This window comes from Chiloscyllium punctatum, chromosome 4, assembly GCF_047496795.1.
Source record: "Chiloscyllium punctatum isolate Juve2018m chromosome 4, sChiPun1.3, whole genome shotgun sequence".
Taxonomy (NCBI): Eukaryota; Metazoa; Chordata; class Chondrichthyes; order Orectolobiformes; family Hemiscylliidae; genus Chiloscyllium; species Chiloscyllium punctatum.
The window spans coordinates 105,495,524-105,511,270 of record NC_092742.1 but is presented as its reverse complement, the minus strand read 5'-3'; the positions used below and the strand labels follow the sequence as shown (position 1 = coordinate 105,511,270).

At 40.7% G+C, this 15,747-nt stretch overlaps 1 protein-coding gene across 6 annotated transcripts in view; it reads left to right on the top strand.

Moving 5' to 3' along the window:
* dpf3 (double PHD fingers 3) overlaps positions 1–15,747 on the top strand; it is a 138,991-nt gene that overhangs the window by 65,535 nt on the left and 57,709 nt on the right. For 4 of the 6 annotated variants that reach the window (XR_011960527.1, XR_011960526.1, XM_072569489.1 and 1 more), the window contains exons 4-5: positions 8,397–8,521; positions 12,253–12,345. Coding sequence is in view for 4 of the 6 variants with exons in the window: in XM_072569489.1 (XP_072425590.1) it covers positions 8,397–8,521; positions 12,253–12,345 (218 nt within the window). In the remaining 2 variants the exon portion in view is untranslated. The remainder of the gene's footprint in view (positions 1–8,396; positions 8,522–12,252; positions 12,346–15,747) is intronic. The other 2 variants (XM_072569491.1, XM_072569488.1) reach the window with 1 other exon arrangement.

Here is a 15,747-nt window from a genome sequence, read left to right as displayed (position 1 = left end):
ATTGAGCATGCTGTTAAGTACATTCAATCCACGTGTAATACCTATGACACTTTCTACATACATGGTGACAAACTTAGAACCCAATAGGATATACAAGTCATCAGCCCCTCTGTTCACTATTGTTGAAGTGCCTTAAACAGCAATCTTTCTCCACTGTGTGCAGCGCCTCCTGCAATCTTTAGTATGTCTCAGCACCTCGTTGTTGACTTTGGAATATGCCATGTTGCAACACTAAGTCAAATATAACTTTGTGCTGAAAGACCAACATGTTTTGGGCAAATGGAGTGTATCTTGTTGGGTATTTAGTGAGTATGATGGGCTGTCACACTTAGAATCTGATCACATGACATCTTTGGCCATATTAAGATTTAGATTTTTATTGTCACGTGTACTCCAGTACAGCAGTGCAGTGAAAATTGTAAAATGTTGCGTCTCACGGCACCACCTTGGGTACAAAGTAGTAAAATACAAACAAAATTTGAAAAGTTAAACATTATTGTTCCAGTTATTCTATGAAGGTCTTTAAAGAAATAACAACATAGAGTTAGCATTAAATAGCTAATAATAGTTAACATAGGCAGAAAACCACTCAATCTGTCTAACCTTGGTGCTTGCAGAGTGAACGCCACCTGAATAAATTCCCTGTTACATAATATTTTGGCTTCCTGGTTCTTCTTGGAACTTGACACCAAGAAGCAAAGTGGCAATGAGTTTAAAAAACTGCTTTGAGATCAATCCCATTGATTTCATTTTTAAAACTAAATCAAAAACAAATCATAGTGCCTCCAAGATCTGCAGTTAGGACTTCAATATAAATACAAAGAAAAGTATTCCAAACAGGCCATTGCTGCACCAAAGTAAGTGCAGTCAGTTAGTCAGAGTCCTACAGCATAGAGACAGGCCCTTTGGCCCAAACTGGTTCACGCTGAACAAAATGTCCACCTACACTCACCCCATTTTCCTGCAGTTGGCCCATATCCTTCTAAACCTTTAATACTCATGTATTTGTCCAAATACCTTTTAATGTACCCACTTCAACAATTTTTGCTGGCAGCTCATTCCATATACGTACCTCGCTCTGTGTAAAATGTTGCCCCTCAGGTTCCTTTTTACTACTTCCCCTCTCCCCTTAAACTGATGTCCTCTAGTCCATGATTCCCCAACTCTGGGGGGAAAAAGACTGAATGCATTCACCTTTTCCATGCCTCTTATAATCTTATACACTTCTATAAGATCCCCCCTCAGTCTCCTGTGCTCTAAAGAAAAACGTCTTTGCTTGTCCAACCTCTCCTTGTAACCCAGACCCTTGAGTCCTAGTAACATCCTTGTAAATTTCTTCTGCACCCTTTCCAGTTTCATAACATCCTTCCTATAGCAAGGTGACCAAAACTGAACACAATACTCCAAGTGTGGCCTCACCAACATCCTGTATAACTGCAACATAACTTCCCAACTTCCATACTCCGTGCCCTGACTGATGAAGGCCAGTGTGCTCAAAGCTGCCTTCACTGCCCTGTCCACCTGTGACTCCACTTTCAGAGAACCTGAACTTCAAGGTCCCTCTGTTCCACTACACTCCTTAAGGCTCTACCATTCACCACAAAGCTCCTGCCTTGATTTGATTTTCTAAAATGCAAGACCTCGCACTTTATTTATATTAAATTCCATTTGCCATTTCTTGGTCCACCTCTCCAGCTGATCAAGGTCCTGCTGCAATTTCTGAGAACCTTCCTCACTGTCCACAATATATTTGATTTTAGTGTCATCTGAAAATTTACTAATCATAACTTGTACATTCTCATTCAAATCATTGATGTAGATAACAAACAATAATGGGCCCAGCATTGACCCCTGAGACACTCCACTAGTCTGACAAGCATCCTTCCACTATTATCCTCTACCTCCTACCATCAAGCCAATTGTGTCCAATTTGCCAGCTCCCCTTGGATTCCAAAGCAGACAAGCAGGACACTGGAAGAACACAGGAAGCCAGGTTGCATCAGGAGGTGGACAAATTGCCTTTCCGGGTGTAACCCTTCTTCAGGATTCCAATTTTTTTTATAGTTCTATTTCCCCACCTGATCCATCCATTCTAATGTTCCAGAGCAGTCTACCATGTGGAACCTTATCAAAGGCCGTACTGAAATCCATATATACTACATCTACCACCCTGCCCTCTTCAACTTTCCTTGTCACTTCGCCAAAGAGCTCAACAAATTTGCAAGGCATGATCTCCCACGGACAAAGCCATGCTGACTGCTCCTAATCGAGCCCTGTCTTTCCAAATGCATGTATACCTTATATCTCAGAATCTTCTCAAATAACTTACTGACAACAGATGTTAGGCTTACTGGTCTATAGTTCCCAGGTTTTTCTTTGCAGCCTTTCTTGAATAAGTGTGTCAGCTTTGTTATTTGCTACTTAAGGGCCAGACAATGACCACCTCCAACAAGATAGTATCTTGACCATCTGCCCGAGACATTCACTGGCATTACCATGACTAATTTCCCCAGTATCAATGTTTTGGGAGTTATAATTGATTAGAAACTGGATGACTATTATTGATACTGTGGCTATAGAAGCAAGTTCAAGGTTGGGAGTAACTCACCTCTCCTCTCCTCCATCTACAAGTCAGATGTGTGATATAATACTCCCCAATTGCCTGGATAAATGCTAATCCAGCAACGTTATAGATGCTCGAACCATCCAAGACAAAGCAGCCCATTTGATTGATGCCTCCCTCCATCGCCAACACTGAGTAGCAGCATTGTATGTCCTATCTGTGCGAAGCGCTCACTTAGTAAAACTGAGGAAATGAGAAGATTAAAGGACACAGCATTTCTGAATAATCCTCCAATTCATTCTATTCAAGCAAAACATTCTGTTTTCAGCATTTCAAATTTAGAAGATTTTTAAAAATTTAAATTAAAACTTGTAATTCTACACAAAATATTCTCCTCAGTCCTCCATTAGATTGCCACTTACATTTAAGCTATCAGTGGTTTTATTTTTGGATTAACACAAGTCGAAAATTAAGGTTTTCCTTACCTTCCCACTATTCTGTCCTGTCCGAACTCTCTCGTGGTTTTACAGTTTTTACCTTTGATCATGAGGAAACCCACATCCCACTGCACTGAAACATTTTGAAAACCAATGAGCAAACTTGCCTAGCTACTGTCTGCCTGTTCACAAAAGTAAGATGGGCTTTGCTTATCAAAAAGAGGAGGATAACAAATGTTGTCCCCTTGATCAAGAAGGGGAGTAGAGACCACCTTGCTAATTATAGACCAGTGAGTCTTACTTTGGTTGTGGATAAAATGTTGGAAAAGGTCATAAGAGATAGGAGTTATAATCATCTAGAGAGGAATAAGTTGGTTAGGGATAGTCAACACAGTTTTGTGAAGGGTAGGTCATGTCTCACAAACCTTTGAGTTTTTTGAGATAGTGAATGAGGGTAAAGCAATGGATTGTAGTATACAGGTGGACCTTGATTTATCCAAACGAGATGGGCAGGCACTATTTCGTTCAGATAATCGATAATTCGGTTAATCAATTTAAATGCCTTTTCTCTGGGGCTCAGAGTTTTTAAAGTCTGCTCCCCGTTCAGAAGACTGCAGCCGCACACAACGCGCAAGGCCCCGTCTGACAACATCCCCTCCCGCCCCCAACCCTGTGCAACACTGCCCCCTGCCCCAACCCTGTGCAACACCACCTCCTTCTCCCAACACTGCCCCCCCCCACCTGCCTCCGCCCCCTCTCCGCAGCAGCTGGAATGGACACCAACAAGAAGACTGCTGCAGTTGTCTTTATGGGGTAAGTCTCCAAATAATGCACACACACAGCCACGCATACACAGCCCCCCACACAACGTTTTACTGCAACGTTTTGACAGGTTCCACCTCTGAGGAGAAAGTGAGGACTGCAGATGCTGGAGATCAGAGCTGAAAATGTGTTGCTGGAAAAGCGCAGCAGGTCAGGCAGCATCCAAAGAGCAGGAGAATTGACGTTTCGGGCATGTTGCCACCCAGGTTGATAGGATTGTTAAGAAGGCGTACAGTGTGTTAGCATTTATTGGTAGAGGGATTTGAGTTTCAGAGCCACGAGATCATGCTGCAGCTGTACAAAACTCTGGTGTGGTCGCACTTGGAGCATTGTGTTCGGTTCTGGTCACCACATCATAGGAAGGATGTGGAAGCTTTGGAAAGGGTTCAGAGGAGATTTACAAGGATGTTGCTTTATATAGAGGGAAGGTCTTATGAGGAAAGGCTGAGGGACTTGAGGCTGTTTTTGTTAGAAGGTTGAGCGGTGACTTAATTGACACATACAAGATAATCAGAGGGTTAAATAGGGTGGACAGTGAGAGCTGGATGGTGATGGCTAGCATGAGGGAATATATCTTTAAATTAGGAGGCGATAGATATAGAACAGATATCAGAGGTAGTTTCTTTACTCAGCGAGTAGTGAGGGTGTGGAACGCTCTGCCAGCAACAGTAGTAGACTCCTAAGTTTAAGGGCATTTAAATGGTCATTGGATAAACATAAGGATGAAAATGGAATAGTGTAGGATAGCTAGGCTTCAGATTGGTTCCACAGGTCAGCACAACATCAAGGGCCGGAGGGCCTGTACTGCCGTGTAATATTTTATGTGCTAAGATTATCAGTGCTAGGTATTAAGGGAATCTGCAGCTTGTTTGCAGATGATTTCAAAAATAACTACCTGTACCTCCAGCACATATGCCTATATTTAGTTAGGATTGGAATCCTTTTCTTTACTGTTCTCAGGCATATTCAAAAACAAATGGTGTGCTTTAAATTTGAAGGAATTGTGCATGTAATATCTGTAGTACTTTGACAGAATTTTCTCCTCTTACATCTCCGCATTGCAAGCTTTACCTTCCATCAGTGGAGTGATGAAAGAGATGACAGCATGATTAGTGGCATTTTCAAAGGAATGATTCCTCCTGCTAATTTGGATTAATTTGTTTAGTTTAGTTGTACAGATTTTTGTTTTACACTATGAAATACACTGCAAGGCTTTAATCAAGTCAAGTGAAGGGTTTCTTATCCCAAAGGGATTAAAATGCAGTATTTTGAGCAAAGAATACAGTGTTTTGAGCTAATTAGGCAGTTCTTTTAAAAATTTGGATGGCTTGTTTTGCCTTTCTATAAAAATACCATGATGCTGCAGACTAAGATATAGGCAAACAATGGGCTGTGGATAGAGTCAGCTGTTGTAGTTGGCTTTGTTTGCTCCTTGCTGGGAAAGAGGTGGCTGTATGTCTGACTACATCGTACCTAATATTCAGTTTTGAAGGTGACTTTGTCCCTGAAACCTGGCTGTATTTGTATTCCAGCTTGTAGTGCCAATGCATCATGCTGCTTTTGGGCATCTATAGGGAAAATCATGTTTTCTGTTAGGTAAATAACCCTGTTTTAATGGTTTTTGCTGAAATATTTCTGCTGTCTCTTTCTCTTTCTATTGATATTATTTTGTTGGCTGCTTTGTTTTTTGCTAATTTAATCTTTCTTTTTACTATGCTTGACAGATTTGTTTTGTCTTCTGACAGAATCTGTTACGTGTGCAGATGACAGATTGCTCTGTTACAGCTGGGTTATTCTAGTATTGGGACCCCAGGGAGAGGAAGAGTTGGGGCAGCATTTCTGCCTGAGTTGAGAGCATATTCTGAAATAGATGCAATCCTCGGCTTAAGAATGTTTCGCAAGCATTTCTATTTTACAATTTGCTGAGCAAAGTCATAGCACTTAAAGTGCAGGTGACAATGTGAAACATTTATAAATTTGTTCCAGAATCAGTAGTTATGGATTTTGTTCATCAAAAAGATTATGGAATGCTATACTATATTCATTGTGTTAAGGGACCCCCTCTGCAACATGTTTGCGCATGATTTAGAAAATAACTACTTGTACCTCCAGCACATGTGCCTATACTTAGAAAGGGATTTCAATCTTAACGATTTTCAAAACAAAATGCGTGATTTAAATTTGAAGGAATGCTGTGTGTAATATTTGTAATACTTTGACACAATTTTCCCTTCTTCATGCATCTCTGCATTACAATCTTTATCTTTGTTGCCATGGTGATTGTTTCCTCATTCCTTTGAAGCCCCAGGATAATGATGCCCCGCATGCTGTTCTTCTCTCCCAGCACAGCACAATTTTCAGCTTTTACTTAACAATGGAACACGTCCCTTGTTGTCTCTTCATCTTTCCTGCTGTACTCTTCAGGCCTTTAAAAATAGATGTCACCGATCCTCCATTATTTGTTTGACTTACCTTTCTTAACACTGCACCAATTCTGTGTGTTTGTACTTTAAAGTTAAAAGTTTATTACACAGGCAGGAAAAGTGTAGGATGTGATATTCCACAAGGTTTGGTGCTTGGATCACAGTTTGTAATGTTATAATAAATGATTTACAATCTAATTTGCAAACAAAACCAAATACAAGGAAGACTGACAGATCTAAAAATCCATCAATGTACAGAATGGTACTCACCTATCCAAGGGATTTTCAATATAATGTTATAGTCCCAGCTGACTGTATTATAAAGCCAGTCCTATTTCAGAATGAAAACTAACTTGATAGATGTTGTTTTCATTTAGTTGGTTAAGATTGTGGTCAGTCACTGAGGTGTTCACAAATGCGTGCAGATTTTCTTTAACAGAACATTTTTTACACAAATAAAATATATCACAAGCTAACTAAATATAAAAGACTCTTTAAATGATGTCACCACCACCACAAAATAAAGTTTCAATCTATTTCTTGACACTATCCATTACAGAGATTCTGTTCAGAGAGTTTACACCTCTATCTCAACTATTCACCTGACTCCTGATCATTTCTTTACTGTGGACTGCAGACAGTTTGAGTCCTTTTCCAAATCTGCTGACATGCTTCAACTTTCTCATGGCTAATAACTGCAGATTTCTAATCAACTTTTCTGTGGAGATGACTTATTCCCTGAATTCTCCCAGGATAGAAGTGAAATTGGCCTCTAAAGTCAACACTGGTTTTCTGAACTGAACTGAAGTTGAAGCTAATGGCCGTGTAAGTTTACCCTGTCTGTTGTAAGCCAACAGTTAAAACCCCTTTCCACAAACATCACAAAGGTTTATGATCATCTGCTTTCCCACACCTATGAAAATGCTCCATTTTTGTGGGAGGAATATGGAGGTCAATCGAGAAAAATGAAGCCATGCAGCAGAGGGATCCAAGGATCCAGATGTACAAAAAGTGGCAATATAGATTCGTACGACTAATTAATAAAAGAAAAACAAGCTAAGTGCATTTATTTGATTCAATTACCTCCTGTAATCCTCTGAGCTAGAAGAAATGTCAGTTGTTACCAGAAGGATGGAATTGGTAAAGCAGTGCAGTTTTTTGTTCTGCTTATATGGGATGCAGTGAACAGTGCTGGCATCTGTGTTATAAGAGAGATAGAGGCACTAAGAAAGATGCAATTAAGATTTACGGGGAAAACTCCAGAACTGATGTTATTCTCTTCAGCAAAAACTGTTCAGCTTGGGATTGCTTGCTCAAGCAAAGAAACGACTGAGGGTGATTTGATGCTTTTGAAAGGATTTATTAAAGTAGATGTAAAGAAGATTCTTCACTTTTTTTTGGGGTGGGGGGTGGAGACCAAAACTAGTATCATAATGATCACCTTCAAAGTCAGAATGCTAAAGAGTGTGGAACCCATGACTCAGGTTGCCATTGAGGCAGCCATATTCGAGTTAGGGAAAGTAGAGTAAATACAGGAGGCTGGAGGGAATATCAGGTCTTATGCAATGGGGTTAAATGAAGAAGAGTTAAGAATAACTAGTACGATTTAAAGACTGACCTGGATGGAACTTTATGTACTTAATACCATGTAATCAGTTAAATTACAGAATAAACATTCGTCAGATTTCACCTAATTTACACAAACTAGTGCTAATGCTTATAAATGGTAACAAGGTTTTCCAAGTGTCTTGAGTATCTTGAAGTTTCTGTCCCATCTCCTTTCACATCACTTCTGACTCAACTTGCCCCTGAGACCTAGCTCCAAGGATTTATTTTTAACTAGACCACTGACCACTCAACTTCATGGTCCCCATGTTACTGACATCGTTAATACAGTCATAGAGATGTACAGCGTGGAAACAGACCCTTCGGTCTAGTTCTTTCTCAGGAGCTAGTCCCCTTCTATTTTAATTTTCTGTCAGCAATACTCACATTCTTGCAAACTACTGCCTGACACCACCCACCCTGTCCTGTCATGTCTTTGGAGGTGGGGTTGCTTGCTAAGTCTGTGTCCATCTTTTGCAGAGTAACATGTTTGAACTCCTCCAGTTAGGTTTTATTACTGTAATATATATTTACATTTTTGCATAGAAGGAGAAATCTTGAAAAAGGATGGTGTGTCAGCTGAAGGGACAACATTGGAAGCTCTGCTTCGTGGGGAGGCACTGGAGAAAAGAAATGACTCAAAAGATGATGAAGCCTACAGTGAAATTCAGGTCAGTCATTTCATTATTTTAGGTGATGACCAGCTAATTTCAAGGAGGGTAATTGATTTTTGCAAATGGAGATATCAGCATGAAATATCAGTCTCTTTTCTTCGTAATATTTACAATAAACTTTGAATTTTGTTTTTTGGGTTTTGTAAAAATATTGTTTTCCCTTTGTACGATATGTCTCTTAATGAGCCTTGTTTGACTATTCGTTGCATGTATGGGCAGTTTTTCTGTATGACATTAATCAGTGATTTCCTTGACCTGCCTAACCGCGCCCCCCAATTTTCCACTTCATTCTGTCCAGCCGATACAATCTATCCTGTGTCCTAATTATTCTACAGCTGGCTGATTGCTACTCTCCACTTCCAGCCCACATCTCAAAATACAATCATTCAGTTAAATTCTACGAGGGGTTCTAGCCTTCTGCTCTGTGAGAGAGAGCTTTCAATATGTGTATCAGGAATAAAAGAATGACCAGGGAAAGATTAGGGCCAATCAAGGACAGTAGTGAGAAGTTAGGAGAAAGTGAGGACTGGAGATCAGAGCTGAAAAATGTGTTGCTGGAAAAGCGCAGCAAGTCAGGCAGCATCCAAGGAGCAGGAGAATCGACGTTTCGGGCATAAGCCCTTCTTCAGAAAGTAGTGTGAAGTTGTGTGTGAAGTCCAAGGAGATAGGGGAAGAGCTAAATGTTTTTTCATCAGTATTCACACTGGAAAAAGACATCAAGAGAGAGTGTAGTAGGGAGAGATTTACTGCAGCTTCCAAACTAGCAACTGCTACTGAGAAACTAAAACTAAAAGTCCTGGTTCTGTGGGAGCTTGACCCCACCCATTATTCCAAATTTTAAAAAAAACACCAAGACCTCACAAGCTCAAAGTTTGTGAGAAGATTTGTAGCTCGGGTGCTCGTTGTTGTGGTTCTGTTCGCCGAGCTGGGAATTTGTGTTGCAAACGTTTTGTCCCCTGTCTACGTGACCTCCTCAGTGCTTGGGAGCTTCATGTTAAGCGTTTCTGTGATGTTTCCTCCGGCATTTATAGTGGCTTGTCTCTGCCGCTTCCAGTTGTCAGTTCGAGCTGTCCACTGTAGTGGCCGGTATATTGGGTCCAGGTCGATGTGTTTGTTGATAGAATCTGTGGATGAGTGCCATGCCTCTAGGAATTCCCTGGCTGTTTTCTGTTTGGCTTGCCCTATAATAATATAATAATCCCATGCAAGGACTGCACAAAACACTACAAAGGACAAACAGGAAGACTGCTAACGATCCGCATCCATGAACACCAACTAGCCACAAAACGACAAGACCAGCTATCCTTAGTAGCCACACACGCAGATGACAGGCAACATGAATTCGACTGGGACAACACTACTATTATAGGGCAAGCCAAACAGAGAACAGCCAGGGAATTCCTAGAGGCATGGCACTCATCCACAGATTCTATCAACAAACACATCGACCTGGACCCAATATACCGGCCACTACAGCAGACAGCTGGAACTGACAACTGGAAGCAGCAGAGACAAGCCACTATAAATGCCGGAGGAAACATCACAGAAGCACTTCACAGGAGGCTCCCAAGCACTGAGGATGTCACCTAGACAGGGGCTGAAACATCTTCAACACAAATTCCCAGCTCGGCGAACAGAACCACAAGCTGTTTACTCAAGTGGCTCTGTGTAGACCATGTGCTACCTGTCTAGAACATAATACTTCACAGTACAGGCCCTTCGGCCCTCTATGTTGTGCAGACCTGTGAAACCAATCTGAAGCCCATCTATCTTACACTATTCCATTTTCATCCATATGACTATCCAATGACCATTTAAATGCCCTTAAAGTTGGAGAGTCTACTACTATAGTAGTCAGTACTGAGATTCAGGATACTAGACTAGATGAGATTGAGATTTACAAGGAGGACGTGGAAAGTATGAAAATAGATAAGTCCCCTGGGCTGGATGGGATTTATCCTAAAATTATCTGGGAAGCCAGGGAGGACATTGCAGAGCCTTTGGCTTTGATCTTTTGTCGTCATTGTCTACAGGAATAGTGTCAGAAGACTGGAGGATAACAAATATTGTCCCCTTGTTCAAGGGGAGTAGAGACCACCCTGGTAATTATAGACTAGTGAACTACTTTGGTTGTGGATAAAGTGTTGGAAAAGGTTATAAGGGATAAGATTTATAATCATTTTGAGAGGAATAAGTTGATTAGGGATAGTCAACATGGTTTTGTGAAGGGTAGGTCGTGCATCACAAACCTTATTCCTTGGATGGTAATGGCTGGCATGAGGGGACATAGCTTTAAATTGAAGGGTGATAGATATAAGACAGATGTCAGAGGTAGTTTCTTTACTCAGAGTAGTAGGGGCATGGAACGCACTGCCTCCAACTCTCCAACTTTAAGGGCATTTAAATGGTCATTAGATAGGCATATGGATGAAAACGGAATAGTGTAGGATAGATGGGCTTCAGATTGGTTCCACAGGTTGGCACAACATAGAGGGTCAAAGGGCCTGTACTGCGAAGTATTATGTTCTAGAGAGGTAGCAAGTGGTCTACTCTGAGCCACTTGAGTAAACAGCTTGTGAGGTCTTGGTGTTTTTTTTTAAAAGTTGGAATAGTGGAAGCAGCCTGAATGGGTGGGGTCAAGTTCCCACAGAATCAGGACTTTTAGTTTTACTTTCTCAGTAGCAGTTGCTGGGTTTGGAAGCTGCAGTAAATCTCTCCCTACTACACTCTCTCTCTTGATGTTTTTTTTTCCTTCCTGAAGTGGAGAATTACCTACAGCACAGTCTATTTTATAGAATTTGTATTTTGCCAAGGGAACTGTTAAATAATCTATTATTCTGTTAGTTTTTCCAATAGAGTTATTATTCCAAGTTTTTGTTTTGTACTTCAACTAGAGTGTATGAATACAGAGTATTTTGCTGTAGTCTGAGCAGTTGACACAGAAGCAGGAGTAAGCCATTCAGCCACGAAGACTGCTCTGCCATTCATTTGAGATTGTGGCTCGACTGATGGTCCTTAACTCAATTTTTCTGCCTTTTTCCCCATAATTCTTGATTCCCTTATTGATTAAATATCTAGCTATCTCAGTCTTGAATATGCTTATTATGACCAGCCTCAATAGCCCTCTGATAAAGAATTCCACAAATTTGCAACTGTCCTGAGAGAAAAAAATTCCTCTTACCTTTGTCTTAAATATGCAACTGTTTATTCTGAGATTATTTTCTTTGATCCTGGTCTCTCTCACAAGGGGGATCAATCTTTCTCCATCTACCCTGCCAAGCCCTTAAAGAATTTTGCATGTCTCAATGAGGTCACCTATAATTCGTCTAAATTCCCAATGCTTACAGGACCAACCTGCTCAACCTCTCCTCATACAATAGTCCCTCCATATGTGGTATCAGCTTATTGACTGCTACCAATATCAGTATACCTCTAGTTTGATAAGGGGCCACAACTAGTTTACAGTATTCCAGCTTTGATCCAACTAGTGCCTAATTATCTGACAGTTTCTGTGGCTTTCCAACTACTTGACAAAAGATGCTCAGGACTGTAATCTGAACAATGGCCATGAGCCAATTTCTCAATGATAACAAAGTGCCCCACCCCATGATGTGACTTGTACTGGAAATGAAATGTTAGAAAATCACAAGTGTTTGCTGAAAATTACTAAAATTGTGCTTTGAATTTCTGGATGGTTCGAATAACTGCATTTTCTATTGATCCCACAGAGAGTTTTGGACAATGAGGAAAACATAGAAGATTTGGAAGAAGACGACTTGGAAGATGATATTCCAAAAAGGAAAAATAAACCCAGAGGACGGGTAGGCACAGTTCCAAAGAGAAAAATTAATAGAAGTAGACTTCAGTTTTTCAGTTCATAAAATAAGTATTTCTATATTTTTTAAAATGAGAAGAACCATGGATGCTGTCAGTCAGAAACAAGAACAGAAATTGCTGGAAAAGCTCAGCAGGTCAGGCAGCATCTGTAGAGACAAATCCAGAGGAGTAGTGCCAGAAGATTGGACGAAAGCAAAAGTTGTCCCCTTGCTCAAGAAGGGGAGTAGGGACAATCCTGATTAATTATAGACCAGTGAGCCTTCCTTCGGTTGTGGGTTGTTGGAGACATTTGCCCAATAAGTTAGATCACAAAGCACAGTTCGAAGTGAAATTGACATGCTGTTTATTACAAGCGATATCGCTGGAAGAGAAATTGACTAGGCTGATACAAAACTGACCATCTGTACAGGTAGATCAGGATTTCTCTTCCCAGAGCTGAGGATGAAGCCAGTTTTTATAATAATGCTGTACAATAAGGCTAATTAGAAATGGGGAAAATACAATGTATCTGGAAATTGAGTAATCTAATTACAAGGATGCTCATTGGAAAGCAGTTATCAGACGAATGTCCTGTTCCTTCACACAATGCAACATCCTGGCAGTATTGATAGTTCCATTCCTCTTTACATGTAGATGTTAATATCTCCTCTGAAGTGGTGAGGTGCATCCATTGTCTTGTCCTGGGAGCAATGCTCTTGCTGGTGCCTCTCTGTCTGGCCTGCTGTTAGTGTGGCTTTGGTATTGCTGGGTTGTGAACCTGCCCTCTGGGTTTTGGGATATCTGTGGTGCTCTGTAATTGTTAGTGAGCTTGAAGTGTATTCCTTTGTCTGTGTGTGCTGTCTGGTTTGGCTCGTCAGCCTGCTTGGGCATTCTGGGTGTTTTTTTTTGGTACCATTGACCAATTTTGCTTTTGTGGGCCTATCGTGGGTTGGCAGGGTGGCAGATCTTTTCCCACATGGATAAAGTGTTGGAAAAGGTTATAAGAGAGAAGATTTATAATCATCTAGAAAGGAATAAGTTGCTTAGGGATAGTCAACACAGTTTTGTGAAGGTTGATCATGCCTCACAAACCTTATTGGTTTCTTTTGAGAAGGTGACTAAACAGACGGATGAGGGTAAAGTGGTTGATGTGATGTATGTGGATTTTAAACTGCATTTGATAAAATTCCCCACGGTAGACTATTGCAGAAAGTACAGGGACATGGGATTGAGGGTAATTTAGCGGTTTAGATCAAAAGTTTTTCTAGCTGAAAGAAGATCATTGATAGGAAATGTTCATCCTGGAGTTCAGTTTCTAGTGGTGGACTGCAACGATCTGTTTTGGGGTACTGCTGTTTGTCATTTTTATAACTGACCTTGATGAGGGCGTAGAAGGATGGGTTAATAAATTTGTGGATGACACTGAAGTTGGTAGAGTTGTGGACAATATCGAAGGATGTTGCAGGTTACAAAGGGGCATAGATAAGCTGTAGAGCTGGGCTGAGTGGTGGGAAATGGAGTTTAATGTGGAAAAGAGTGAGATGATTCACTTTGAAAGGAGTGACAGGAATAAAGAGTACTGGGCTAATGGTAAGATTCTTGGTAGTGTGGATGAGCAGAGAGAATCTCCGTGTCTGTGTACATAGATCCCTGAAAGTTGCCACCCAGGTTGAATGGGTTGTTAAGAAGGCATACGGTGTGTTAGCTTTTTATTGGTAGAGGAATTGGGTTTCTGAGCTATGAGGTCATGTCTGGTGTGGAGTATTGCATACAGTTCTGGTTACCACATTCTAGGAAGGATCTGGGAGCGTTGGAAAGGATTCCGAGGAGTTTTACCGGGATGTTGCCTGGTATGGAGGGAAGGTCTTACGAGAAAAGGCTGAGGGACTTGAGGTTGTTTTTATTAGACAGAAGAAGGTTGAGAGGTGACTTAATTGAGACATATAAGATGATCAGAGAGTTAGATAGGGTGGACAGTGAGAGCCTTTTTCATCGGATGGTGATGGATAGCACGAGGGGACATAGCTTCAAATTGAGGGGTGCAACAGTAGTGGACTCACCAACTGTAAAGGCATTTTAAATGGTCATTGGATGAACATAATGGAATAGTGTGGGTTAGATGGGCTTCAGATTGGTTTCACAGGTCGGCACTACATCAAGGACTAAAGGGCTTGTACTCCGCTGACCTGTTCTCTGTTCTATTGACATTTCCGGTCGAGTGAACCTTCCTTAGAACTTGACCCAGAAAGGTAACTCTGATTTCTCTCCACTAATGCTCCAGACCTTTTGAGCTTTTACAGTAATTTGTTTTAATTTCTGTATTTTTAAATTACTTTCCTGCATTTTAATCACTTGCTGTCTCTCCAAAAATTTTGAAAGAAGTTAATATACTATTTCTTACATTTTGTTGAAAATACCTACTCCGCTTGCCTTAAATGTCAAAAACTTGTCACATTTTTTGCAGTAAATTACTGTGATCATTTAGGTTTAGGTTAGATTACTTAGTGTGGAAACAGGCCCTTCGGCCCAACAAGTCCATACCGACCCGCCGAAGCGCAACCCACCCAGACCCATTCCCCTACCTTTACCCCTTCACCTAACACTACAGGCAATTTAGCATGGCCAATTCACCTAACCTGCACATTTTTGGATTGTGGGAGGAAACCAGAGCACCCGGAGGAAACCCACGCAGACGTGGGGAGAATGTGCAAAGTCTACACAGTCAGTCGCCTGAGGCGGGAATTGAACCCGGGTCTCTGGCCCTTTGTCCAAGTTATGTGTACCCCTGGGGCTTTACACATTATTTTAACTGCATGATCTTAAAAAGATTGTCTCTTTCATTCTTCACTTGTTTTTCAATTTAGAGGAAATGCTGTTAAATTTTTCAAGTTGAAAGAGTCCAACAAAGCTGAATACAGGAATCACATTCCTATGACAAGTGATGAAAATGCTGGAAATAGTCACTATGTCAGGCACCTGATGAAAGGTTATCTAGCTGAAATGCTGTCAGATGCTGACAGACCTACTGATTATTTGCAGCATTTTCTGTTTATGATGCAGAACTGACATTTAATCTTCACGTGAAAATACTTTTCTTTTTTTTAAAAAAAAGTAGAAGATGCTGGCCAAAATTCCCACATTTGCTATTTTGCTGTTAGTTCTACCACTTGCTGATGCCCAACTGCTATATTGGGCTGTTCATATTTTTATACATGTCCAACCTGTAACTGAGTTTGGTTTCCTAATTTTTGTAACAAATATATCTTGAAAGTAACTTGCGGTTACTCTGCTTTCTCTGTATTGGTAATTTACAGCATGTTGGTACCTGAACATTTTAAAGGAAATCTCAAATTGGAGCTACTAAGTTTGTTTGTCTATAGTACTCATCATCCATCTTAAATTGTTCT